The sequence below is a fragment of the Canis lupus genome, chromosome 3, assembly GCF_048164855.1.
Source record: "Canis lupus baileyi chromosome 3, mCanLup2.hap1, whole genome shotgun sequence".
Lineage (NCBI taxonomy): Eukaryota > Metazoa > Chordata > Mammalia > Carnivora > Canidae > Canis > Canis lupus.
The window spans coordinates 54,712,289-54,737,419 of record NC_132840.1 but is presented as its reverse complement, the minus strand read 5'-3'; the positions used below and the strand labels follow the sequence as shown (position 1 = coordinate 54,737,419).

At 54.0% G+C, this 25,131-nt stretch overlaps 1 protein-coding gene and 1 non-coding gene across 10 annotated transcripts in view; one reads left to right on the top strand and one right to left on the bottom strand.

Moving 5' to 3' along the window:
• Positions 1–459: 459 nt before the first annotated feature.
• The window catches only part of GAS7 (growth arrest specific 7), a 209,869-nt gene continuing 185,197 nt past the window's right edge, over positions 460–25,131 (bottom strand). For all 9 annotated transcript variants that reach the window (XM_072821132.1, XM_072821131.1, XM_072821130.1 and 6 more), the window contains 7 exons: positions 23,631–23,705; positions 18,866–18,944; positions 12,430–12,558; positions 11,669–11,792; positions 7,851–7,930; positions 6,130–6,228; positions 460–5,328 (listed from right to left, as the gene is read on the bottom strand). In XM_072821132.1, coding sequence (XP_072677233.1) covers positions 5,215–5,328; positions 6,130–6,228; positions 7,851–7,930; positions 11,669–11,792; positions 12,430–12,558; positions 18,866–18,944; positions 23,631–23,705 — 700 coding nt within the window. In that variant the 3' untranslated portion in view covers positions 460–5,214. The remainder of the gene's footprint in view (positions 5,329–6,129; positions 6,229–7,850; positions 7,931–11,668; positions 11,793–12,429; positions 12,559–18,865; positions 18,945–23,630; positions 23,706–25,131) is intronic.
• TRNAR-CCU (transfer RNA arginine (anticodon CCU)) lies at positions 7,176–7,266 on the top strand. Its single transcript is given in 2 exon segments — positions 7,176–7,212; positions 7,231–7,266. It is a non-coding gene; the product is annotated as a tRNA-Arg (tRNA).

The following is a 25,131-nucleotide window of genomic DNA, read 5'->3' as shown; positions in this document are numbered from 1 at the left end:
TCCGCGCCCAGGTGCCCTCTGCTAAAACATGAGGCGTAAGATTATCACCAACCCTGGGAGCCTAGAGGGATCGCTGAGACCATTTATACAAAGGAGAGTGTGACAGCCCTCCAGGAAGGAGGGTCACCCAGCAGGACCCAGTGTCTCTGGACAGTTTATTTTACATGGGATGAATCTAAGCATCTCAAGTGTACACACAGAGCCAGAGCGAGGCGGGGGTGGGCCGGGGTTGGGGGGGAATGAGAGAGCCTTTCACTTCCTGAAAACGCTTTATAATAATGTAGAACAATTATATATAGCAAACGGCTTCAAAATGTAAACCCTTTAAACGTTTAATTTTTTAGCATTAATACACACAAATGCTATTAGGGGGTGGCAGGGGTCGGGGGGGTGGTCGGGGAGGGAGAAATTCGGGGGGGGTTACAGCCTCCATAGGGATCAGAGTTTCAACAGTGTTACTTATAAATTATAGTACATCAATTTTATTTACTGATCTAGGCAGCCAGAGGGTGGAAGGGTATACAATGTGAAGTAAACACAGTCATACCGGGATGAGAAATGCTGGCAGGAGACACAGCTTTTTAACATTAAAAATGTATAAAGTATTTAGCAAAAGTTACAGAAAACAGACCAAATAAGCAAGTTTATTTTGTTAGAAAATCCCACTGTCCTAGGGTTTGCTGATGTGCTGGTCGGTGAAAGGGCTGCCCCCCAATGCCCCGGTCCCGCCCCCGAATCTCCCTCCTCAGGGGAGGGAAGCGATGCCAATTTGGGACCCCGTCACCACCGCGGACAGCCGGTGTCCCTCTGAGTGTCTGCTCCCGGGTCCGCACGGCTGCCGGAGGCCACAGCTCCCAGGAGCCAGTCGGCTGTGTGTGATGCCGGGAAGGACACGTCCCTGCTTGACAGATGAGGGAGCACGGAGGTCCCGGGAGGGAACGCGACTTCACTGCGGGTTATAGGACCAACGAGGCAGCAGGGCGGGGCCGGTCCAGTGCTCTTGCCCTGGCACCGTATCCCTTCCCTCTCCGCCCCCGTGTCACACCGTCTCCACGACCACACCCATGTGCCCAGATCCTTTGCACTCTCACTGCAATCCTTTTAGGGACGTCCCTCAAACACAAGGGGTCAGCGTCCCCTGAACAGCACACAGGGAGAGATCCAAAGGTCATCACAACCCAGCTCCCTCGGAGGGACCCTGCAACAAAGGTTCCTGACCTGGCCACACCCCGGCCTCTAAAGGGTTCTTTTCACCTGTGTCTTTCGCTTGCCGATCCTGCAAGCCCTACCTGCCAAAACTCAACCCAGAAGTGTCCAAGAAGCATGGGACCCCGGCGGACTTGGGCTCCATGGCTCACACCTTCCCTGGCCTGGATCCAGGAATATCTTCCATTTGCTTGGTGGGGTAGGGGGTAGAGGGGTGCCTGGTTGCCTCCAAGGGCTCACCTCTCAGCAAGCAGGGCACAATCGGGACATGGCTTGGCGGAGTCATCACCTTGGGGGTCATGCCCATAGCTAGCCCGGTGTTAGCTGGGTTGGGTCCTATCTCTGTCACCACCTGCCACCACCCAAGGGCAGCAGGCACAGGCTCTGTGTGACCACCAGCGGAGCAAGGCTCCAGCAGTATCAGGAAGCTCACGGGAAGAGGCTCTGTCTTCATGCTTGTCCTGGCTCCTTGGACACAGACCTCAGGACACGAGATCAAAGATCAGGGGATGAGACCCCCAAGGTGATGACTTATGAGTGCTCCCTTCTGGGCCCGAGGAGGAACTACCTCATTCTCAACAGCTCAGGAAACTCTTCATTTCGGCTCCATTTGGGTCTGCACACAAGAGAAGTCCCAGGGTATCCCTCTCGTGAGGATTTCAGACACTACCATGCACAATCACACAGATGGGGCTCAGGTCAAGCATGATGGTGTGGGATACAGAACTGGAGCGAGAAGGGGAGGCGGAGGGAGTGCAGTAGCTGGAGGAGGCTGGGGAGACCAGAACGCACACCTGCAGCCTGCAGCCAAGGCAACAGACATCCAGGGGAAGGTCACGGCCAGCCCAAGGTTGCCCCCTGCATTTTTACCGGCCATTTGTCCATTCACCTCCCATACCCAATGCTCAGTAGAAGCTGGAGGCTTTGTGAGCCAAAGGGAGGGCCCCCAGGACTGCGTGGGCTTACCAGCTGAGGTGCAAACCTCAGGCTGTAGCTTAAGTGGGAGGCACCCCTCCCCAACCCCTGGCCCCTTTCTGCACAAAACCCTGAAATGAGCCACTAAGGCCAAGTGTGAGCTCCAAGGGCTACCGTGGGCACAGCTGGCATTTGGAGGCGCCTTGGGAGGCGGAGGAAGAAGCCGTGCAAACAAGCTGAAGACCCTTGGGCCAGGAGCCTCCAGGCCCAACAGAGCATTTCCCCAAGCGAGGACGCATGCAACATAGTGCGGTTCTGCGAGACGAAGGAACAAGCTAGTGACACACACACGATGTGTGTGACCCCAAAGCATGAAGCCAAGGGAAAGCAGCCAGACTCGAGGGCTGCATCGGGGACTCCTTTTGTACAGCATTCTAGAAAGGGCAAACGGCAGGGTCAGATAATCCATCAGTGGTTGCCAGGGTGCAGGAAGGGAAGCAGGTGTAGACCGGCTATAAAGGAGTCAGAGGGAATTTTTGGGAGTGATAGAAATCTTGTGGTTTTGGTGGCTGGTCGTTAAGACGAGGTCTGTCAAAATTCACAGAACCGTATCCTTCCAAAGGGTGGGTGTCACTGTATGTCAATAAACCCCAATAGCATAGGTCCAATGACCTCCAGAAATCTGGAAAAACAAGGCAGTAGGTCCTGGCAGGGTGGGATTTGGGGAATATACTGATCGATGCCCCCAACTTAACACCTGTAAAGTGCTTTCCAAACTACCTCCATAATCACCAGTGGGTCTGCAGAATCCTGTTTCGACTCTCCCTGTCGAGGCCACTCATGGCTGGAAGTAAAATCACTTCAACAAGCCAAAGTCTTTGATGTCCTTTGAAGTTTATGGCTTGTGTTTCCAAGAAGGGACCTTGGCTCAGCCAAGGTTCTTACGTACCCATCTGCTAATCTAGGAATTGACTGGTCTTCACAAAGGGAAGAGAAACAAACCCCCCCGTTTGGGAGTGTGGACACTGTTTCGGTTTGCTTCAGTCACTAACCCCAATGAGAAGTGAATGAAGGAGCACAGGAAAAAAAAAAAAAAGAAATGAAATTTGTGAAGGCTAATGAGACCAAATTAAGGACAGTGGGGTGGGGGTGGGGAGTACCTTCAGAAAATGGGCTGGGGAGCCCCCCTCTGTCTCCCAGGGAGGACCAGAAGACTCAGGAATCCTCAGATGGGAGGGAGAAAACAAAACCCATGAGCCATATCACACTCAAAATATCTGTTAGTAACAAGGCTATTGGCTTTGAACATTTGAAAATCACCCACAAATGAGTTCAGTAAGCCACAAGGCAATTACTACTAGCACCCATTTTTCCTAGAGAAAACAAAAAATAATATCCTAAGATTGGTAGCTGGTGTCACAGCCCAGCCCCAGATCTGGAAGGAGTGGTCCTCCCTGCCGGGGACAGATCCACCCTCATGGCTTTCGTGTCGGCAAAGGCCTTCACGTGGACCTTTTTTGGTTAGGGTGTTTTAGTAGGACAGGGGACAGTTTGGCTCACTCTAGGATATTCAGCATCTTTGTACTCTAAACTGTGAGGACATAATTCTGACTCAATGAAAGAGGTGCCCAAGGACTCAAGATGAGTGAGGCAACAATTCCCAGCATGAAGACCAAAGGACCCCGGGAGTCATGCTCTTAGGATCCTGCCCTAGTAGGGGGTATATGGACCCTGCACATCCAAGTAATCAAAGGGAAAGAGGAGTTAAGAAGGATGGGTTCTCAGGGAGTGGGTTCTGGGCTAGAATCTGCCCTTTGCTGGCTACGTGACCACCTCTGGGGTGGTGGTGAAGGGGCGGAGCGGGGGGAGGGACATTTCTTCTTCTGGTCCCCTCATGGTGCTTAGATGTGATGGAGAATGTGTTTGCTGTGTTTCTATAAAGGGAGAGAGTGATGAGTGAGGACCCAACGGCGTGCTGAAAGCTTCCCAAGTCACAGGATTTTGTGGGGATCTGGGAGATGGGGGTAGGGGGGAAGATGATATTAACATCAAGCAGGGCTCTGTGCAGGGCTTTGGAACGTGCAGGAGGAGCTGAGACCAAGGTGGCAGGACACTGCCTGTAGGGTGACAACCCACTGTGGCCGTGAGAATATGCCATGCCTGTTTGGTGCCCACCAGGGAAAGCAAGCCACATCTGGGGAGGGACAAACCCCAACCCGCCTTCCACAGGGCGCTGACACAGGGCCCTGAGAAGAGCCCGGGAGGGGGCAGGGGTGGCAGGAGGGAGCTTCCCTGAGGAAGCAGTTGAGGGTTGGGTGGATTGGGGTTTCCAGCCCGGAGACTTTACAGAAGATGCCTGACCTAATAGGAAACGTGACTCAACACTCTGACTTGGTTGGGGCTGATGTGAATGAGGTAGTTCCATCCTGACCTCTCCAGGCAGGGTCGGTCTGGGCCAAGAGAGGAGCCAGGCCTTATTCCCAAGACTCCCAGATGATGGAAAGTGGCAAAGAAGAGCCCAGATTTGGGCTCTCAGAACATAAGGGGAAGAAAATAAAGAGGGTGGGCTGCAAAGAATTCTGGGTGTGGGCTGGGGAGCTGAACGGTGCCTTCTATCCATGATTCTGATCCTGATACTTGGTTGAAGACAGGGACCTTTCTGCCATGACCCTCCAAAGCCTGGGACACCAGGGGGGCAGCTAGAAGACAGGCCTTGGGGCTTCCAGGGGCACAAGTGTGTGACACAGCTGGCTCTGGGTGGGGAGGTGACCCCTAGGGTGCTCAGCAGGGACCACACCCAGTTCCAGCCTCAGTCTGTCCTGGGAGCAGGAAGCAGAACACAGGAGTCGGGGTGGGGGCGACGGCCTCGGAGACGGGGCAGGGCTGTGGATCCGTCTTCTTGGCCTGGGAATGCGGGCAGCTCCTGGCAGGGCCGCCCTTCTGGAATCACCAGCTCAGTGGCCCGGGACCAGGACAGTGGGTGGGAGGGCGGCTGCGCTCGGCAGCGGGCCCCACAGTGCGCACTGCCACCGCCTCTCCGTGGGACCCCAGGCCCCTCTCTGCAGCAGGACCCCCGGGGCTGTGTGTGCCAGCCTAAATCTCCATGTCCACAGGGCGGATGTTGCCTGTCTTGTGCTCTCTGACCCACAGCTCCCTGTCTTTGGCTGGGTCCACTTTTCGAAGCAGTTGGTCCACAGGCTCGACTGTCTGCAAGGGACGGAGAAGGGGACATAGTCAGAGGTGGCAGGTGTGCCAGGGAAAACACCTTCGAGCCCTGCTGCTCACGCCTTCTGGCCTGTCCCGGCAGCCTCTCTAGAGGGGCTGTGGGGCTCCAAGGGAGGTGCCTGGGAGGTTCAGCCCGGCGCAGGGCTGCAAGAGTGGGGAGCCTGGGCTCTTGCCCCCACTCTGTGACACCCTCCGGGCACTCTGCCCTCCAGCCTGCAGGCCTGCATGACGGGGCAGCGTGGCACTCGGCTCCGGGTCCAGGGCCTCCTCCTCCTCCTCCTGCATCTGTCCCCACCTTTACCACCCAAGAACAGAGCCAATGGAATTTGAGTGTTAGAGAATTTGAATATTTCTGGATTATGTATTTATTTCTTTGGTAAAAAATTTGCCAGGGGAGGTGATAAGGTCTTCAGCTATTTTAACTGTCATGACCTTCTTTCTCCTCGGGCTGACAGCTGACGTCAGTCTCTACCTAGCGCCTCTACCTCGGGCGCCTCTCTGCCACGCATGCCATCTCTATGCCGCCTGCGTCTGTCTCGGGCGGGTCTCTACCTCGCGTACGTGGGATAGACTCGCGCGTGTCCAGGCCAGTCCGTGAGCCCATCCCAAGAGGTGGCCCCCAGGCCCAGGTGCCACCGGCCACCTTCAGGACAGATTCATTTGGAGGCGCTCCTCAGCCGGCCGCGCCTGCACCAGGGAGCTCCCCTCGGCCCCGGCTCCTCTCTGGGGTGGGGGTGGGGGTGGGGGGGTCCTCGTGGCCTCAGCCCGGGGCGGGGGACTCACGCTTTGGTTGAACATGTCCGTCTCGTGCCGCAGCTGGGTGTACTGGCACAGGTGCTGCCGGATCATCTCCACCCTCTCCACCTCCAGCCGCTCCAGCTCCTGCCCAGGAGGAGGCCAGACAGCCCTGAGCGCCCGCCCTCACCTCGGGGACCAGCCCACTCTGAACACGGAACCCCAGTCTCCGTGCGCCTGCTTGGAGCTGGGGCTGAACTCGCGCAGCGCTGAGGGGGGAGGCGGAGGCGGTGACAGCAGCTGCTGCGACCCGAATCCCGCCCTGCCCGGCCGCACGGTGGGGTGAGTGCTGGGAGCTTCACGGCGTTACTTAACTGTCCACAGTAATTTTAAGAGAGAGGCCTTATCTGTAACCTCACTTGTCCAGAGCACAGGGCATTGTGGGAGGAACGGGGTTCGAACCAGCCTCCTGAGTCTGCACCAGGGAGCCCCAGCCTTGGTTCCCGTGGGGTGGACAAATGGGTCACATGCAGAGATTCTGTGCCTCAATCTCTTGGGGCCTTGGCCCTGGGCCTCTGCCGAGCAGCCTCCTCTCCTCTGGCCATCCAATGCTGACGTGCAGAAGACAGACCAGGCCAGGGGAGGCAGGGGGGCTGGGAGTCGGACGGCCGTTGTCAAATGGAAGAGGAAGGGTTTGTCCTTTGGTTTCTAGATAGTTCTGCATCTTTGGAATTTAGGGGATCAGACTACTATTCTGCGCACAACTAGGTCACTGCCTAGGTGATTAACCGGGAAGGAGGGTAAAGCAGGGGGGCTTAATTAGGAGATTAACCGGGAGGAAGACTAGGTCACTGTCCCTGGGGGAGGCTTCTAATCTGCTCTGGTGGGCTGACACCTGGCATGCAGAGCGTTAGTCTGTCCTGTGCCGGATGGACGACGGTAGCTTTGGGCAGTGGGACAATGCAGGAGATACCTGGTGCCAGGCCTCCTTTCTCATCCAACCCAACGGCCCCAGTGCCAACCACACTTCACCATCCACCCCAATGGGTGCTGAGGAGGAGATGCCGTCTCCTCATAAGAGATACTCAGGGGGTGCCTGGGTGGCTCAGTCGGTTGAGCGTCTGACTCCTGGTATCAGGTCAGATCATGATCTGAGGGTCGTGGGATCAAGCCCCGTGTCAGGCTCCATGCTCAGTGGGGAGTCTGCTTGAGATTCTCTCTCTCCCTCTCCTTCTGCCCCTCCCTACTGTGCTCTGTTTCTCTCTAAAACAAACAAATCTTAAAAAAAAAATAAGGCAAAAATAGGGGTCTGATGCCTATTCCCTGTACCCCTTAGTCAGAGGCCTCCCCTCTCAATCCTCCCAAACAGCTACCCCAACCTCACTCTGTATGCACCCCCTTATCTGGGACGGGCAACCCTTCCTGGGGTGGGGAGGGTCACTCTTCCTGAATCTTGGCTGTCTTTCCTAAAGGCACCACTGTACATTTGGTTGAGGGCATCCCTGGGTGAGAGCCTGACCCCTTAGGGAACAGCCAAGGAGGGTACGGTAAGACCCAACCCTTGCCTGTGTTCATGCAGCTAGGGAGTGCAGGATCTGAATTCACATAGACTGGCCCAGAGTCGAGGTCTTGGCTCTGAGGCAGTGGAGAGGATCTAATGACCACCTCTATGGCCACCTCCATTCCACCATCATCCGCATGCCCACCAGCATCCCCCTGGGACTCCCAAGCACCACTCCCTGAATGGGCAAGCTTCTCTGCTCACTCACCAATGTGGTGGTCACCATCTCTTCAAACCATTTGGACTGGGCTTGGTTGTAGAGGTCCACACAGCGCATGAGGTCATCTCCTGGAAAAGACCATCAGCCACCATCACACTCTGTCCTGTCCTCACCATGGCTTCCCTCCTCCATCTGTGCCCCATGCCCTCTCCTTTCCCTGGGTCATGGAAGCCACTGGAATGTGGAGAGATGGGAAGCAGAGCAAATGAAGGGGCAACCCTGCATCACGAGCTTGACCCCAGATACTAAGAACTCAGGATGAGGGTTTCCAGTATGTGTGTGTGTGTGTGTGTGTATGCTCCTAGGACCCCCCCCAATCCTACCACGAACCCAAGAGATGCTTCCCTCTCTAAAGACGGCTTCTCATTTGACACTGGAGAGTCCTTCTTGGTTAAACATGTGTCACAAGCAACCTGGAAGTAGCTAAGAGTGAAAGAAGAGAAGTCTGCAAATTGTGTGTGTGTGTGTGTGTGTGTGTGTACATGCACCAGAATATAATTCTGAAACACAAAATAATGTGCCTGATAGTCTGTGGCTCACTCCTGTACAGTAATAGTACGAAGATATGCACCGGCATGCTACACACCAATTCTGGGACGGTGGTCACTTTGGAAAGAGAGGATGGGTGGGAAGAAATAAGCTCCTCCCACAGCATTTTATTTCTTAAAAGAGACAGGTGAAACAGACCTAACTCTTCAATCTTGATGCTTGGGAGGTTATTTTCTGGAAAGGCAGGTACATTCGAAATATTTTGTAATTAGAAGGAAAATAAGCCGTAGGACAGTTGCAAGCATTACTAAACATATCAGCACCCAGAACTTTATTGCCCAGAACGCAATGCCTGGCCCTGCAGCCTCAGTATGCCCTGGGAACTTGCCAGAAACGCAGATCCCAGGGCACACCAAAGACCTACTGAATCGGAAACTGTATTTTCCCAAGATCCTCAGGGGAACCCCGTGCACATTGCAGCTAGAGAGGCATCACTTGGGCACACGGCTCCGTCTCAATGTGGTTTTCTGATCATCACTGGGTTCCAGAGACAGGAAGGAATCACAGCCTTTGTTCGAGATGCGAAAAACTCAAGAACCAATCCCAAACTAGCAGATTCACTCTCAATCTAGTAATTCCAGCGGAGTCAATGTCCTCTAACATCCCCTGGCTCATGTGTATTCTGAAATGGAAGTGAAAGAAGTTGGGGAGACTCCCGTCCACGTAGCCCAGGGCCCAGCTCAGCACCACCTTCCACTGAACTACACTGTTGCCAAGAGATGAGCCCGAGTAACAGAACACAACCAAGAGCTCTTGACCCATCCTCAGTAATGGGTCCCTGATCCCAAGAAGGACTGATCTGGAGAGAAGAAAGTGTGTACTTCACAGCCAACACATTCCCACCAGGAGCCTGACAGCACCTGACCAACGAGGGGGGTCAGCAAGTCACCCTACAAACATATGATACTCAAACTCCCAAAAAAGCCCTCTTTGTCGATCCCGATCTTGAGACCATGCTTTGGGATCTTGTGCGACATCAGGAAATCGGGTAGCTGCAGGAGGACTGGAGGGTTCGACAAGAGGCTCTGGGGTATGGGGCCAGGCACGAGGCACACAGAAAGGGGTTTTGGAAAGGAAGAATTTTTCAGTTAGAACCAAGGGCAAGGACCAGTCGCTTCCATCATAAGATAATTCCAAACTGTAGGGATAAGTCTGTATTATCTGATGGCCACACAACCAGCCAAAACACAAACAGCAAGACCAGAAGAACAAATGTAGCAGAGCCTTCCCAGCACGAAAATGGAACGTTCTTCTGAATTCGGCTGCAATTGACTAGAAAGAGCAAGTAGCAAGATTGTCCAGAATGTGCGAGAAATGGGTTCTAGATATTTGGCTATTCCAAGAGAAATGAATGTGAAGCAAAATATCTAGGATACGACGTAAATGAATACACAAAACAATGGAACTCGAAGGAACAGGGCACAAAGCAGTGCTGTGGGTTCAAATAATCTCCTGGTGGGTCAAGTATTTACGTGTTTATTTTTTACACCTGAGGCTAAAGGAAAAAAGTGATTTAAAAAATACATATTGAGGAAGGAAAGGTCTTTCTAAGGGAGTCACAAAATCCAGACCTTATAAGGGAAAAAGACTGTTCTGCAAAAAAATTCAAGAAGAAAACAAGCGAGCAAGTGAGCAAGTGAAATATAAAGAACAAAATTAAATGCTAAATGGCAACCTAGGAAAAATATTTGCAAGTCAAACCACGGAAGGTTAATTTTCCTGACATATAATTAATCCTTGTCAATCAATCTGTCAGAACAAGACCAGCCACCTGAAAAGAAATAGGGGAGAGGACAGGAGTTCATCCGTTCACAGAAAAAAAAAAAAAAAAAAAAAAAAATCACAAGTGACATACAGAAGTCTTTTTTTAAAATGCTCAAATTCGGGTGCCTGGGTGGCTTAGTCGATGAAGTGTCTGCCTTCGGCTCAGGTCATGATCCCAGGGTCCTGGGATCAAGTCCCACATCGGACTCCCTGCTCAGCAGGGAGCCTGCTTCTCCCTCTCCCTCTGCCCCTGCTCTCTCACTCTCTTGCTCTCTCTCCCCAGTAAATAAATAAAATATTTTTAAAAAATTTTAAAAAGTGAGTTCAGGACATGGAACGGAAAATGACCTACTGTGTATAAATTTAATTATCAAAAAATAAATAAATAAATATCAAGAAACATTTTAAAAAGTTCAAACACTAGGAAGTGTTGGTGGTGCGTCTATTTAGTGAATTGGATTTTTATATTCTTAGGTGCTGGTCACATTTTTTTTAACAGGCAGCGATAAAATTGTATTGTTAAAATAATTTAATAAATTGAGCTAATTGAAACAGCCTCTTCCCGTCCTGGGTGTGCCTTCCCAATCCCCCGGGATAAGTATATTATGCCTTCTATTTCTGGATCTGGTTATCACTATGCATTACAGGATCTTTCAATCAAATGTTGTGTTTCTGTCACACTGCTTTGTGATCGACTACCTCTACACCACTGTATGATCACATCCAGACGGTGGGCTTCGTTCTGTAACGCGTTAACTGTCTTAGGTTCACCAGAAATTCGGGTGAGAAGGACACTGGACCCAAACCCTAATCACAGCGCACGCTTTAATCCCAGAAAGCCATCGCATTGCCACCTGCGTGCCACTCAACTTGGACTTCCTGAACATATAGTGACTATTTTTTTTTTAACCTGGTTCTAATTGGCCTTTCTCCCCCTTTCTTGTGCATCCACAAGTTTTTAACCACGAGGTTGAAGTAGAAACTGACTCAAGGGTGTGACGGGGGGAATCTGTGAGAATCTGAAATCTGGTTCTTTCACCGAACAAAATGTGGGCATCCGTGGTGGGGCAGGGGGTCTCTCCACTCGCCATAAGGAAGCCCTGGGAGGATCCTCGCAGGGACAGGAGCCCTGAGTTCCGGACACATGGAGGATTTTGTCTACCTCCTGGTCTGAGGTCCAGGGTGGCCCCCTCATCTCCCAGGAGGGCCTGGACACAGCGTCATGACCCCCTCCATGGTCCTGCCTTTTTTTTTTTTTTTTTTTCATTTACTTATGAGACACACAGAGAGAGGCAGAGACACAGGCAGAGAGAGAAGCAGGCTCCCTGTGGGGAGCCTGATGCGGGACTTGATCCCAGGACACCGGGGTCAGGCCCTGAGAAGACAGATGCTCAACTCCTGAGCCACCCAGGTGTCCCTCAGCCATGCCCTTTCTGTACCTCGTAGGCCCCGGCGAGGACCAGAGAGGTAGGGGGCCCGGTGGCCGCACTCACCAGCCTGTGTGGACTTCCTCCGTGCCTTCTTGATGTCTTCCTCCGTCTTGTTGCTCAGCTTGATTTCCAGCTGCTGGGTCTTCATCTCTAGGTCTCTCTGCCGCTCCGTGAGAGCCTTACGGGCCTGGGGTCCAATGACATGGGGAGGCTGCTCAGAGGACTCCATGCCAGGAGGGCCCCTCGGGTTATGCAGCCCAGCCTCCCTGTTGCTGGGTAGGGGTCCTGACTTCTCTGTGTTTATGGATCGTTGTCTCCCCAGCAGGTGCTCAGCGGATAGCAGCACCAGCCACCCCACTCTGGGTCCAGATGGGCCCTGGGGTGGCCACAGTTGGCAGGGTTTAGGGTGCCCACGGCAGGATGCGCCCCTGGTCCTGCGCCCCTTCCCAAGGCACTGGGGTTAGCAGCTCCCAGCAAGGTCAAACCTCCAGGCCTCTGCCAGGGGAACCAAATCATCAGGAGGAAATCTGCCCAGAGAGGCCCAGATAAAGGGCCCGTGTGGACCAGCACATGTGCCGGCTGAGCATCTCACAAAAGCGTGGGGTACCTCGTTTCCTGTGCCTGGGGAGCCCCACTTGGTCTCTCACTGGTCCTTTGGCAGTGACCCGAGGGTCCCAGGGGTGGAGTGGGGGATCCTCAGGTGTGGGCTGGGGGCTGCTGTTCCTCCTACCGCCACCCCAATCCCACCACCCGGGGACATATGCCTCTGCTGTGGGTCACGGACCCTGCCGTCACCCAGCCTGCTGGCCTCCCAGGTCCCTCACCTTCTCCACCGCGGCATAGCGGCTGGCGAGCTGCTTGCGGAGGTCAGCGATGTGGTGGTCACACTTCTTCATGTCCTTCTTAAAGTTCTCTCGGAAATTCATTAAGGGCTTCTCTACCTCGCTGTGCAGCTGTCGAGGAAAGTGGGGGGTGGGGGACACGCTCAGGACCTGGGGACGTCAGGTGCAAGATGAGGTGGGGGGGCACTCTCCCCCACTCTACAGGTGAGGGTGGGGTCGGGGACAGAGCCTGGCCCAGCTAATAGGAAGGCAGACACAAGGGGCCACCCAATAGGTCTCAGTCAGGGGGTCACTTTAAGCTGGCCAGGCCCCAGGATTCACATCTTAGCGTCCAAGGCTTTCCGAGCCCTTCATCGGCTGCCTCCTGCTTCCCCTAGGCTCTCACCACTGCTTGTAGGACTTTGCTCAGGTCCTCAGCTTACTTTGCTTTACTTTCCAAACTGGGGTTTGGAAACCAAGCCACCGCCTCTGTGTCCCCAAGTACTTAGCACAGCGACTGCCTTTTAGTGAGGTGAGCTCAGGTCAGTTCTATTTGCTGAACATCTGCCACATGCCGGGTGCCCCAGATTACAAGGATGGTCTGGACACGGGTCACAGCTCGAGGAAGCCATGGTGGGCACTGCCCAGGGCCGGGAGAAGATCCTAGCTGCTGGTCTGGGTGACCAGCCCAGGAGGCTCCCCTCTCTGGTCTGCTTGGAGACAGGTGCACCTCCCCTCCTGCCCTGAGGGAGCCAGCCTCTACTCTGGAGAGCCAGAGAGGTGTGGGGTTTTTTCAAGCTTTTTCCTTCCCATTTATGCTTCTTCTTTTTTCCCCTACTCCACCCTCTTTTGAAGGAGAGCTTTTACAGATCAACGTGGCCCTGCTGTGGTCAGAGCCAGGTGGGCAGCCCAGAGCCCAGCTGACTTGGGCCCTCACACTCAGCCTCCTGAGCGCTCTGATTCAGCCTCCCGAGGCCCCCAACTCTGCCTCTCAGAGCCCCTTGACTCAGCCTCCTGGAGCCCCCAGCCCAGCCTCCCGGAGCACCCTCGACTCCGCCTCCTATGGCCCCCCCGACCAGCCTTCCAGGGTCCCTCAGCCAGTCCCCGAAGTGCCTTCGGGAAGCACAGCCGAACATTCGAACATGACCTCCCAACAGGGATTCTGCGACTTCTCTCTCTTCCTCCTTACCGGTCTCTTGCTACATTATCTTTTTCTCTGGAGACCTCAGGACTTCGGTGTTTGTAGTTCTGTATCAAATACAGGTGTGTGTGTGTGTGGGGGGGGTCCCAGAGGGCAGAGGCCCAGCTGGCTTTGCCCCACTGTGTCCAGAATGTCTGGTCAGAGCTGGTGCGGGGTGGGAGCCCCTTTACTACTAGGGAGAGTGACAAAATCCTCAGTGCCCAATGCCTGGGAGACAAGTCGATGCCTTGGTTGTCGGATGATTGTCAAAGGCTAACAGAGCACAGGCCTCCTGGAGCACTCCGATTCAGCCTCCCAAAGCCCCCCAACTCAGCCTCCCAGAGCCTCTCGAACATTGGTCTTAGCTCTGCATGCGTGTGAGCACCTGTGCGTGGCTATCTGGATGTGGACACCTATGTGCCCCGGCTGCCCATGCAAAACTTATTACTTATTATTTGACTTATCCCAGTCAAATAAGTTTCAAGTCACTGATCTGGTCCAAGCTCTTCATTTCATACATGGAAAAAAAAAAAAAAAAAAAAAAAGGAAACAACACCCAAACACCCCTCTCTCCCTGATGTCAGCTGTAAATGCCTCCAACTTTTCCAAGCCCCTAGAAGCGGACTTGCATAGGAAAACACCCCCACCTGGTGGCAGTCCGAAAGATGCTACACCCTTGAGAGCGGCCCAGAACACGCAGGCCCTTTCCCACTACATCAGGTGTTGGTGGAGGAGAAGCATAGCTTAGCTGCTGGGGGGACCTGCTTCTGGTCGGGGATTTAGGAGGGTAAACTCAGCCTGTCGATTCAGTAACCCCGGGGTCTCTTTCCAAGGGCCTAGGAAGTGGGCTGATTTCCAGACGTCCACGTGCCCAGGAGTTTACTGTCCAGAGGGTCTTTTCAACATTCAGGATTTTCAGGATTCCTAGGCCCCAGCCCCCGGTTCTGTGACTTACAAAAGGGCCCAATACACCAAAATGTGCCTCCCAGATTCCAAATGGCTTTCTGGAAACAAAACGCTACTAGCTGTCACAGGCATGCAATCCCATAGATGGAGATTCATAGTTCTATGTTTTAAATGCTTTTAAAAGACTCATTTTGGGGTACCTGGGTGGCTGTTCGTTAGGCATCTACCTTTGGCTCAGGTCATGATCCCGGGGTGCTGGGATCGAGACCCATACTGGGCTCCCCGCAGAGAGCCTGCTTCTCCCTCTGCCCCTCTCCCTGCTTGTGCGTGTGTGTTCTCTCTTTCTCTCTGTCGAATGAATAAATAAAATCTTAAAAATAAAATAAAAGACTAATTTTTTTTCTTTGAGAACGCTGGCTGGGTGTCCTCTTATACTTGTTCTAATGCTTGAGCATCTTTGCCCAGGGACAGAGGCCTTCCTGGATGCTTGTCCTTGTGACCTCCTGAGCTGGCCTAAGAGCTGTGAAATCAGTTGTGTCAGTTAGGTCAGCACTAGCTTTTTGATGAGAAATAGAGAACACCAGGGACACCTGGGTAGCTCAGTGTTTGAATATCTGTGTTTGGCTCAGGTCATGATCCCAGAGTCCTGGAATTGAGTCATGCATCTTGAGACTTCTCCCTTTGCCTATGTCTCTGCTTCTCTCTCTCTCATGAAAATAAATAAAATCTTAAGAAAGAAAGAAAGGAAGAAAGGAAGAAAGAAAGAAAAGAAAGAAAGAAAGAAAGAAAGAAAGAAAGAAAGAAAGAAAGAAAGAAAGAAAGAAAGAGAGAAAGAAAGGGAGAAAGAAAGGAGAGAGAGAACACCAGAGTACATTTTAGGTAGAAGTAGTGTAGCTCTGTGGAACATTTGTCTTAGCTATGCATGTGTGTGAGCACCTGTGCGTGGCTATCTGGATCTGGACACCTGTGTGCTCTGGCTGCCCATGCAAAACTTATTACCTGGGGGTACCAATCAAATAAGCTTCAAGTCACTGATCTGGTCCAAGCTCTTCATTTCACACATTAAAAAAAAAAAAAAAAAAAGGAAGCCCAGAGTTGCTAGGACTCGCTCCAGGTCACAAAGCTTGTCAGGAAGAGCACGGATATAAAACTCACGTCTCTGGACTCCCACTGTCCCCCTAAAATCTTCTGTCTGAATGCATGGCCTCTCTTGCATGATTGGATTTTTTTCTTCTGTCAGAAAGAATTTTTCTATTTTCTCTTCCTCAGCTGAAGCCAGGTAGATCCTCCTTTGCATACAGCAATCTTACTTCTTCAGGAGCCTGTTGCTAGGGATGGTGGCTCGAGCCAGGAGATTGCAAAGCCTGAAAGATTGCCATAGCTGAAATTGCATTTCTTAAAGTGCTCTTACCCCTGACACAGAACATTCAGAGTGAATTTCAACAAGCCCTGTGGAGCAGATGCTAAAATGGGTTTCGGCCATAGGGAGCCCTATTATTCACGGCAGATGCATAAATCCTGGGAGCCCCTTTGCTTTTGAGGAATCATCATCCAGCCATTGGGCTGCTACCCTGGTCGCCTCGGAGGGCCACCAACACTCATAGGCTGAAGGCAGGAGAAGCTCCCATAGAAAAATCCGGTTTTTGTGAACATTCGTCACAGATCTTCCATCAGCTGCATGGTGAAGTCAGCCCTACCTTGACAACACCTGGCTGAAAACATCCCGAGTGCTTGGAGGGGGAGGCCTGCACCCCCCTGGCCACCCCTGAGAGAGGACAGAGTGTCCCTTAGAACAGGGCTCTGTGCATTTTTAAATGCCACTGGTCTGCCCAGAGAGAAGGTCCGGAGGGCAAGCTGCCAATTCCCTCAGTCCTGTCCTCTGCTTCCTCAGGAGCATGTGTGAAATGCAGATGCTGACTGCCAGGGTGCTTGTTAAAACCCAAGGGAAAGGAGTTAGTCCCTTCACGGAACCTTCTAGAATGCTTGCACACTGGGATGCCTTGATTCAACAAATGTGTATTTTGGCCTTGGTCCCCAGCTCCCGGCTAGAACTCCCAAAAGCTTTGTAACCCCCCAAATGATAGGGGTGCTAGGAGCATCTCTGGTGCTAATATTTGGTCTTTGACCCTGGTCCCAGACACAGAACCCCTACCTAAACCCCTTGGCATTTCATGGGAGACAGGAGCATCTTCCTAATGATGTGACCTCGGTGGTCTCCTGGGGAGCTTCAGGATGGGGGCTGGTCACCAGAAAGCCCAAACCATGATTAGAAGCTTGAAACTTTCAGCCTCTCCTCCATCCCCTGGGGAGGGAAGGAGAGAGGGGCAGAGATGGAGTTCATAAGCCATCACGCCTATGTGATGAAAATTCTATAAAAATCCATCAATTATAGCGTTTGGAGAACTTTTGGGTTAGTGACCTCATTCACCTGCCGGGCAGGTGGGACACCACAATGCCATGGGGACGGAAGCTCCCGTGCTCAGGACTCTTCTGGACCTCGCCCTATGGACCTCTTCATCTGGCTGTTCATCCGTATCCTTCACGACATCCTTTAATCTGTGATAAACCGGGAAACCTAAGTACACGTTTCCCCGAGTTCTGTGAGCCATTCAGCAAAGCATCAAATGTGAGGAAGGTGTCGTGGGAAGTCCCGATTTGTCGCTATGTCAGACACATGTGTGGCCAGACTTGGAAGCAACAAGGGGGACAGTCTTGTGGGACAGTGCCCTTTGCCCATGGGATCAGATGCTTCTCTAGGCAGGTAGCACCAGCATTGAGCTGAATTGTAGGACACCCGGCTGGTGTCAGAGAACTCAGTGGGTGTGGGAAAACCAGACGTGGCTGGTGGCTCGAAGTACCGATGCTGGTGAAGGCAGAGGTGGTGGCGGCGGTGAGGGTAAAAAGACGTAGAGATAAATGTGTGTATTTGGAGAAAATTTTGTCACCTGTTGGGCACTATATAAATAATCAAGACTGGAGGGTCTCGGTGATGAGGAGCGGGTGCCAGCAGGGTTCCCGGGGACCCAGCAGGTGACCTTTCAGAACTTATAGATCCAGCTCCACCTCACACTGGCAGCCTCCCTCCCCCATCTCCCCCATCAGCGGAGGCTTCTGCCTCCGTGGAGGCCAGGACGCGAGAAGGGAGGCCGAGGCAGAAAAAGGATGCTTCACGGAGCCCCCTCACCCACACTCGACTGGCAGATTTCCTGCGAGGTGCTCAGTGGCTGGGTTAAGGGTGCTGTTGCGAGCCCAGAAGTCTCACTCACGGCTGGCGTCAACCTGACTTCGGGGTGCTAATATCCTTCCAAAGCCGGGGGTGGGGCTGCTAGCGGCATTGTTTCTTCCTCCCACCCCAGATCTTTATAAAGCCCTTTTGTGGGTCCCCATCACTTGAGCCACTCATTCTGCCCTCTGCATGCAAGGGGGACCGTCACGGGGTAGGGTGGTGAGACACATACGAAGCCCGATTCCTGCCCTCTGATGGCGCACATCCCAAAGCCCCAAAGGGCAATGCCTCCGGAGAACAGATGGAACCATGGGTGCTGAGTGTGGAACTCAGGGAGGAGCAGACGCCTCTGGGAGGTGTTACCTCCACATGGTAGTAAAGGAGGCAATGTACCCTCCAATTTGGTGACAGTGGGAAGGGTGCAGACCCCACGGGACAAAGGCCACCAAGAATGGCGCTACTCTCAAGGATCTCTCTTCCTTTAAAACGCAGTCATGCTAGTGGGCAGCCCCATCAGTCATGCACACTTTAGTGTGAATTATTTCCCTTAGACTCTGGGTTTATTTTTTTCCCCCTGAAGAGTAGGTGAGAGCCTGAGATGGAATCTGGAGATGTGAGCCAGGGAGTGGGGAAGAAGAGGGTCACCTGGGAACAGAAAGATCCTGAGAGAAAGTAGGCTTATAAAGACAGGAGTGGGGGCACCTGGGTGGCTCAGTGGTTAAACATCTGCCTTCGGTTCAGGGTGTGATCCCAGGGTCCTGGGACCGAGTCCCACATCGGGCTCCCCACAGGGAGCCTGCTTCTCCCTCTGCCTGTGTCTCTGCCCCTCTCTGTCTCTGTGTGTGTGTGTCTCTCATGAATAAATAAATAAAATCTTTAAAAAATGCACAAAGGGAATAAATACTTATAAACACCAGTACTTATAAAGCTTTGACTATTTTCTGAGTTCCTGAGGGACACACATGGCCCCTGATGCCACTGTTTTGCTGTCTCTCTGCCCCGCACTGGGAATCCACACCGCGGACCACGGAAGGGGCCGGCGGGACGCACTGGGGAGATCCCTGCGAGCCCTTCAGCAGCACACGGCTGCATGTGACCAGCTCAGAGAGGCCGCAGGGCCGGCTCACCTTGGCAGAGAACTTGAGATGAACTTCCGCCTCGTCTGCAAGGCTCTTCTTCACCTGGGCCCACGCTTCTCCCAGGGAGCTGTAACAGGAGAGAGAAGGTCAGACCCAGGCAGCGGCACTGCCCTCAGAGATCTCGGCCCCTCCTGGGGGGATGGCTGATTCTCCACGTGGGTTCAGCGGGGGAGGGGGACCATCCCAAACCGAGCTGAGGATCTCAGGACCAAAGGGGGCAGGCAGCAGCACCTGGGGAAACATCCAGAAACTCAGAGAACCGGGGGAGATGGGAGAAGGAGGTGGGGTGCAGGGGCACAGCAGGCACCTGCCCATGCCTTCCCGGCGCCCACCCTGGTTCATGGGAGCGCAGTGTGAAGGCCTGCTGGCCTCTCAAGGAAGAAGGAAAGCCACCTCTTTGGGGAGAAGCCCTTCTCAAACGGAAGGTGCCACACAGCCCTGCCTGCGGGCAAGCCTCCAGTGGCCAGACTTCCAAGGTGATGGTGGTGGTGGAGGGGGGGAGATGGACCCCTGGGCGGAGGGACTGCTCACAGATGCCCACGCAGCAGGGAAGGCTCTCGATCCCCATTCACAGATGATCCCACAGGCTCCCCCAGTCCTGATTCTGGGCTGTAGAGTCCCACCCGGTGTGGCCCACACCTTCCCCACCCAGAAGGGCAGAGTACCGTGAGCTAATCACTTGCCGCCCAAAGGAGAGGTTTCAAAAATAAAAGCAATCTTCTCCTGAGGTCCCCAGGGTCTTCACGAGTGGTCCCCACACCCTCCACCACCTGGAACCCTCGAGCCTCGCTGGGCTTCAAGCAACACGCATGCAGTCCTTGCTCGAGACCTCCCCACGCAGCCCGTAAACCCAGGCTGACTGTTCAGATGACTTCATCTCATCAAAAAAGCCACCATCACCCTCCACCCCCAACTCCCTCCCCAGAAAATCCGTAAAACATCCAGCGAAGTGGCACAGCTGAGTCAAAAAGCAGCAGGTCGCGCGGCTCCTGGGCTTCAAGCAAGGCCACCGGCAGTGAGACTCGTCCAACAGAACACAACGAGTCCCTCTGGTCACAGTCCAGGGCCGTCTGGCTGCGAGGCTGGCTCACGGGAAATGGCTGACCCATTTTATCTAGGGGTCCGGCAGCACAGAAAGGTCCCCCGGGGCGATCCTGGCTGGGGAGCACAGTCCATCAGGGAAGAGCCGGAGGGAGCCACGGGGCACTCCAAGCTGTTGGCATCTGTCTTGTTCGGAAGGGGACTGAGCTCCCGGAAGCGGTGCTGGGGCAACTCTGGGTGGCCTGGGCTCTCCCTTGATTTGGCAGATGGTCAGGGGGCCCGGGGATGGGGGGAAGGTGGAGGGGGTGGGAGCAGTCGTGGCGGTCACATGGATACAAGAACAGAATGCCAGGTGCAGACACAGGCACGCAGGTAACAGGCAAGCGACCAGTAACAGGTGCCAAGCACCTGGGGGTGGGGTGGGGACAGAGCACGGTCTTTTCGACCAAGGGTCAGAGACGACTGCATATCCACGGGGTGGTGGTAGGGGAGGTAAAAAAAAAATCTCGAATCCTGGCCTGATGCCCTAACATGCAGATTATCTCAAGAGGATCACAGATCTAAAGTGAGAGCCGGGCGGAGTGGGAGCTGGAATCCAGGCTGAGCTCCCCGTGAACCTACAGAGCCCGGCAGCCAGAAAGGCCCTGGGCGCTGCTGAGCCTGGGCGCCTACGGTCAGCACGTGGAACTGGCCCAGGGCTTTGGCGGCCTGAGAAGGGCATCTGGGTGCTGCTCTGGGAAGGAAGGAAGCAGCCGGGTCCCACGCGGGATGAGGTCCTCGGCCCCCCACCCACTGCCTCCAGGCTGGGCATTCACAGGGGGGCGGCTGCCACTGCAACCCTCGGATGGGCCTCTCTGGGCAAGCAGCACACTCCCCCGTCCACCCCCCTACTTCCCCACTCCAGAATTCCAGGCCCCTCCAGAGCCACCTCCCAGTTTAGGGGGAAAAAAAAAAGCAATTTAGAAATTCTCTCCCTTGAAGACAGATTTTTTTTCATCTGTGGAGAGGTTAATGAAAGAAAGAAAACCTGAGATGTGTTTCCATTCCAACATACGGTCTCAGGCAGGCCGAGTCAAAATGCGTGTTACTGTCACAATTACCAACCCGCAAAGACCCAAATCCCATTTCCCGTGTGTTCACCGCCCCCCCACTCCCTCCCCAAAGCCCCCGCCTGTCGCCGGGAGGAATGTGTGCCTGGGCAGCCACGATGGGATGCACATTCACGCCCGCGTTGCAGGTGCACGGCGCCGAGGCCCGTGAGCAATCGTGTACTGGGTGGCCCGTGTGTGTCAGTGCGTGTGTGCACGGCACGGTGGTGCAGGCCTGGCTCGTGCAGCTGGGAGCATATGCTGAGCATGTTGGCAGGATGGAGTGTCCCTGGCAGCAGCCCAGGCCGAGGAGGTGGAAGCCGGAAGACTCCAGAACAGCCCTGCGCTTGCAGGGCACGGAGATATGCAGGAAAGCCTCCTTGCCAGGCGGAGGGGCGACTCCCCCACCCACTGACGCCTCCTTCCTGCTCCCGTCTTGGGTCCAGTGTCCCAGGGGTGGGGGCAGAAGGGGGCCACGGGGGTGAGCTCATTTCTGTGGAGGAGCCCCTGGCCCTGCAGGGACCACCCTGTGGCCCACCGCACCAGTGAGAAACCACAGAGCGGCCGCCACTTGGCCACACGGCCTGCCCACGCAGAGAGGCCTGAATCAAAGCCACGTTGGGTTGGCACAGCCCGTCCCCTGGAGGCTTCAGGCCACGCAGGCGGATTTGGACTTAGCATCGCAGCCCTCTGACGACCATAACCACCCACGACAGGACGTCCTCCGTCCTTACTTCCCCTCGCAAGAGAGGTTCCAACACAGAGGGAGGCAGCAATGAGGCGAAGGCCTCGGCGGAGGCGGGGGGAACCTTCCAGCTCCCACCTCCTGAGTCTGCAGAACTCACGTTCCATGAAATTAATTTAAAGAGAACAATCCCATGGTGTTCGGCACATTCACCATATTGTGTAACCACTGCTTCTATCTTGTTCTAAAACCCGTGCGTCCCCCCCCCCCCCAATTAGGGACTGAGTGTGTGGGTCTCTACCGGACTCAGGTTGCAACCCTAAGCCTCCCCCACTCCACCTCCTCCCAGGGTGGCTGTTATTTGGAGATGGAGCCTCTAAGGAAGTAATAAGGTCATATGAGGTCAAAAGTGGTGGGGCCCCAATCTAATAGGATTCAGGTCCCTATAAGAAGAGACTCCAGAGAGCCCATGCTCTCTCCACACCAAGGGAAGCCCGTAGGGAGATGGTGGCCACTTGTAACTCAAGAGGAGAGCTCTTGCCAGACACCAGCCCTTCCAGCCTCATGATCTTGGGCCTTCCAGCCTCCAGAACCATGATAAGGGACATCTGTGTCATTGAATCCGCCCGGTCGGTGGTACTCTATCATAGCTGCCCAAGCAGATGACTATACACACCCCAAAAGGAAACCCCGAACCCATGAAGCTGTTTCTTTCCATTCCATGCTCCCCTGGCAACCCAGCAACCACCTATCTTTGTTCCGTCTTTGTGGGTTTCTCCTATTCTGGACATTTTATAAAAATGGAATCCTATAACATGCAACCTTTTCTTCTTTAACTTAGGATAATGTTTTTGAGGTTCATCCACGTAGTAGCCTGGATCAGGACCTGAAATACCTTTCTCATGGCTAAATAATATTCCATCGCATATCCCTACGATCCAGCATGGACGGATATAAAACTTGTTGGTCCATCTATCCCCCGATGGCCATTTGGGTTGTTTGCATGTTTTGGCTATCTTGGATGGTGTTGTTATGAACACATGCATACGGGTATTTGTCTGAGTACCTATTTTCAATTCTTCTGGGTATAAACCTACGAGCGGAATTTCTGGGTCATACGGTAATCCTATTTAGCATACTGAGGCCCTGCCAAACTGTTTTCCATGGTGGCGGCACCATTTTACATTCCCACCAGCGGGCTGCAAGTGTTTTATGTTAAGAAATGAGCAGAAAGGGACACTTGGGTGGCTCAGTGGTTGAGCATCTGTCTTCAGCTCAGGGCATGATCCCAGGGTCCTGGGATCGAGTCCTGCATCGGACTCCCCAAAGGGAATCTGCTTCTCCCTCTGCCTGTGTCTTGGCCTCTCTCTGGGTCTTTTGTGAGTAAATAAATGAATCTTTAAAAAACAAAGAGAGAGATATAAGCAGAGGAAACTAGTTTTCCACTGCTAGGGACCCCTCTGGGGTTGGGAGGGTGGGGCTGATCCTCCGCCAGCCCAGGTCCTGAACCCAAGGAGGTCTGGACCCCTACAGCTGGAGAGGCAGGGGAGCCTGGCTTTCGGGAGAGAATTCTAAATGAGGGCCCGGGTACAGAATCCTCTCCCACCCAGGGTCTTACCAGCCTGCTCTCAGAGAGACGGGAGCTGGGGTGAGAGTCTGGGGGATGGTGTGCAGCGACCAGGGCATGAGGTAGAGGGGCTGCTGACATACACCAGGATCTGGTGGGAGGCCCTTGGTCACCAGACAGAAGATAATGGGGAAGTGCCCACCTTGAGCATGGACGCACATACCTGCAATCATGAGGGCCCACCTGGAGCCAGGCCTATGCAGACTTCCCCAGTCACGTGGGACAATGGCACCGATTAGGGATCAGGGACAAGGAAGTCCCCCATCCTGTCTGCTGTTCCTTCCCATTCCCGTCACCGTTCTCCCCACTCACCCTTCCTCCTGAGCAGCCAATGAATTCTGAGAGAGCTTAGCCAAGTTTTTTGCGTATTCCTCTTCTATCTTTATCCTGCAAATGGGAGAAAACCCAACATGTCAGCTCAGCGGCACGAGATCATATCATAGGTCTGACCCACAGCCCTGCTGCCTACTGACGGTGTAAAGGAACCCTCTAGACCACAGGCTCTGAGAGTTCAAGGTTCTCGTCCATCCACCCAACACACGGCAGGTGCTTAGAAAAATCCTTGTTGAGTAAACGAGCTTGTGTGAATCTCTGTCTCCTTATCTGTAAAATGGGGTGACCCCATGTGTCTTCTGGGCTGTGAAGAGGCGCTCTTATTCGCATCACTCCTAGCCCAGGGCTGGACAGGTGGGAGGCCCTCCAATGAATGAACATAACCTGTGATGGACCACAGGGACATGCAGGGCAGCCTCCCTTCTGGCCCCTGCACCCTGGGGGTAGATCCTCCAAAGCGGGGACGGCCCCCACAAAGCAGGAACATCACCTCCCCCTACAGTCCCCCAGCCCTCAGCATCTCCCGACCATCAGGCCTGCAGGCCACACGTATTTCCATGGAAACTGGGCAGTGCCCAGAGCTGCGGCTGCCTCCGTTCCCCGAGCGAGGGAGGTTGCCTTGGATTTTGCTTCCAGCAGGCGAGCCCTTGACACACTTTCAAGGCAACTCTCTGGGGAGTGTTCTGGATTAACTGGTACATCACGTGAGAGTGTTGTCCCTGGCGATGCTCAGCACCTGAGCGGTGCCCTGGGCCTTGCGGGGATGAGGGACCGTGCTGTGATGTCCAGAGCCACCATGCAGAAGCCCCCAGCCTTTCCCTCGGCAAACAGGAAGGCCTCAGAGACCCTCCGGGGGCTGCAGCCTTGCTCTGAGCAGCTCTGAAGCTGATGGCCCCAGGTGTGGTGATGGCGATGGGTGGCCTAACCAAGCCCCCTGGCATCATTCTGAGTAAGAATTATTTTCTGCTTTGGTCTGAGAGACCCACAATTGTATTTCTTCATTCATGGCTCTGCTCCCACTGTCACCTCTGGATGGCATCTGGGTCCCACTGGAGTCTCTTTCCTGTTTCGTTACTTCCTTGCCATTGCACTGCCCTCTCCAGGGTGATGGGCGACCAGGGTGCAGCATCCAGAGGTCAACACATCTCCCTCAAAAGCAGGTCTAAGCACTCCTAGCTTCACACTCCCCAAGACTCCTCACTGCCAACTGCATACACCAGGCACCAGGCCTGGCTGCCCTATGCCGGGCCCAGCAGGCTCCACCTGTGTGCCCCTGCCCTCACCTCTCCCGGCTGGGAAAGGCCTCCCGGGAGACATCTGCACTCCTCACAGAAGACCAGAGTGTTCTCCAAGGTCAGATTCTATTTATCTGCTAACATGACATTTTTAGGAACATATAAGACCGCAGGTGTATTCAAACTTTGGCTTCACGGCCGTTTACCTGGTCACCTGTTTTGTGCTACTGTTTGCTTGCACCTCA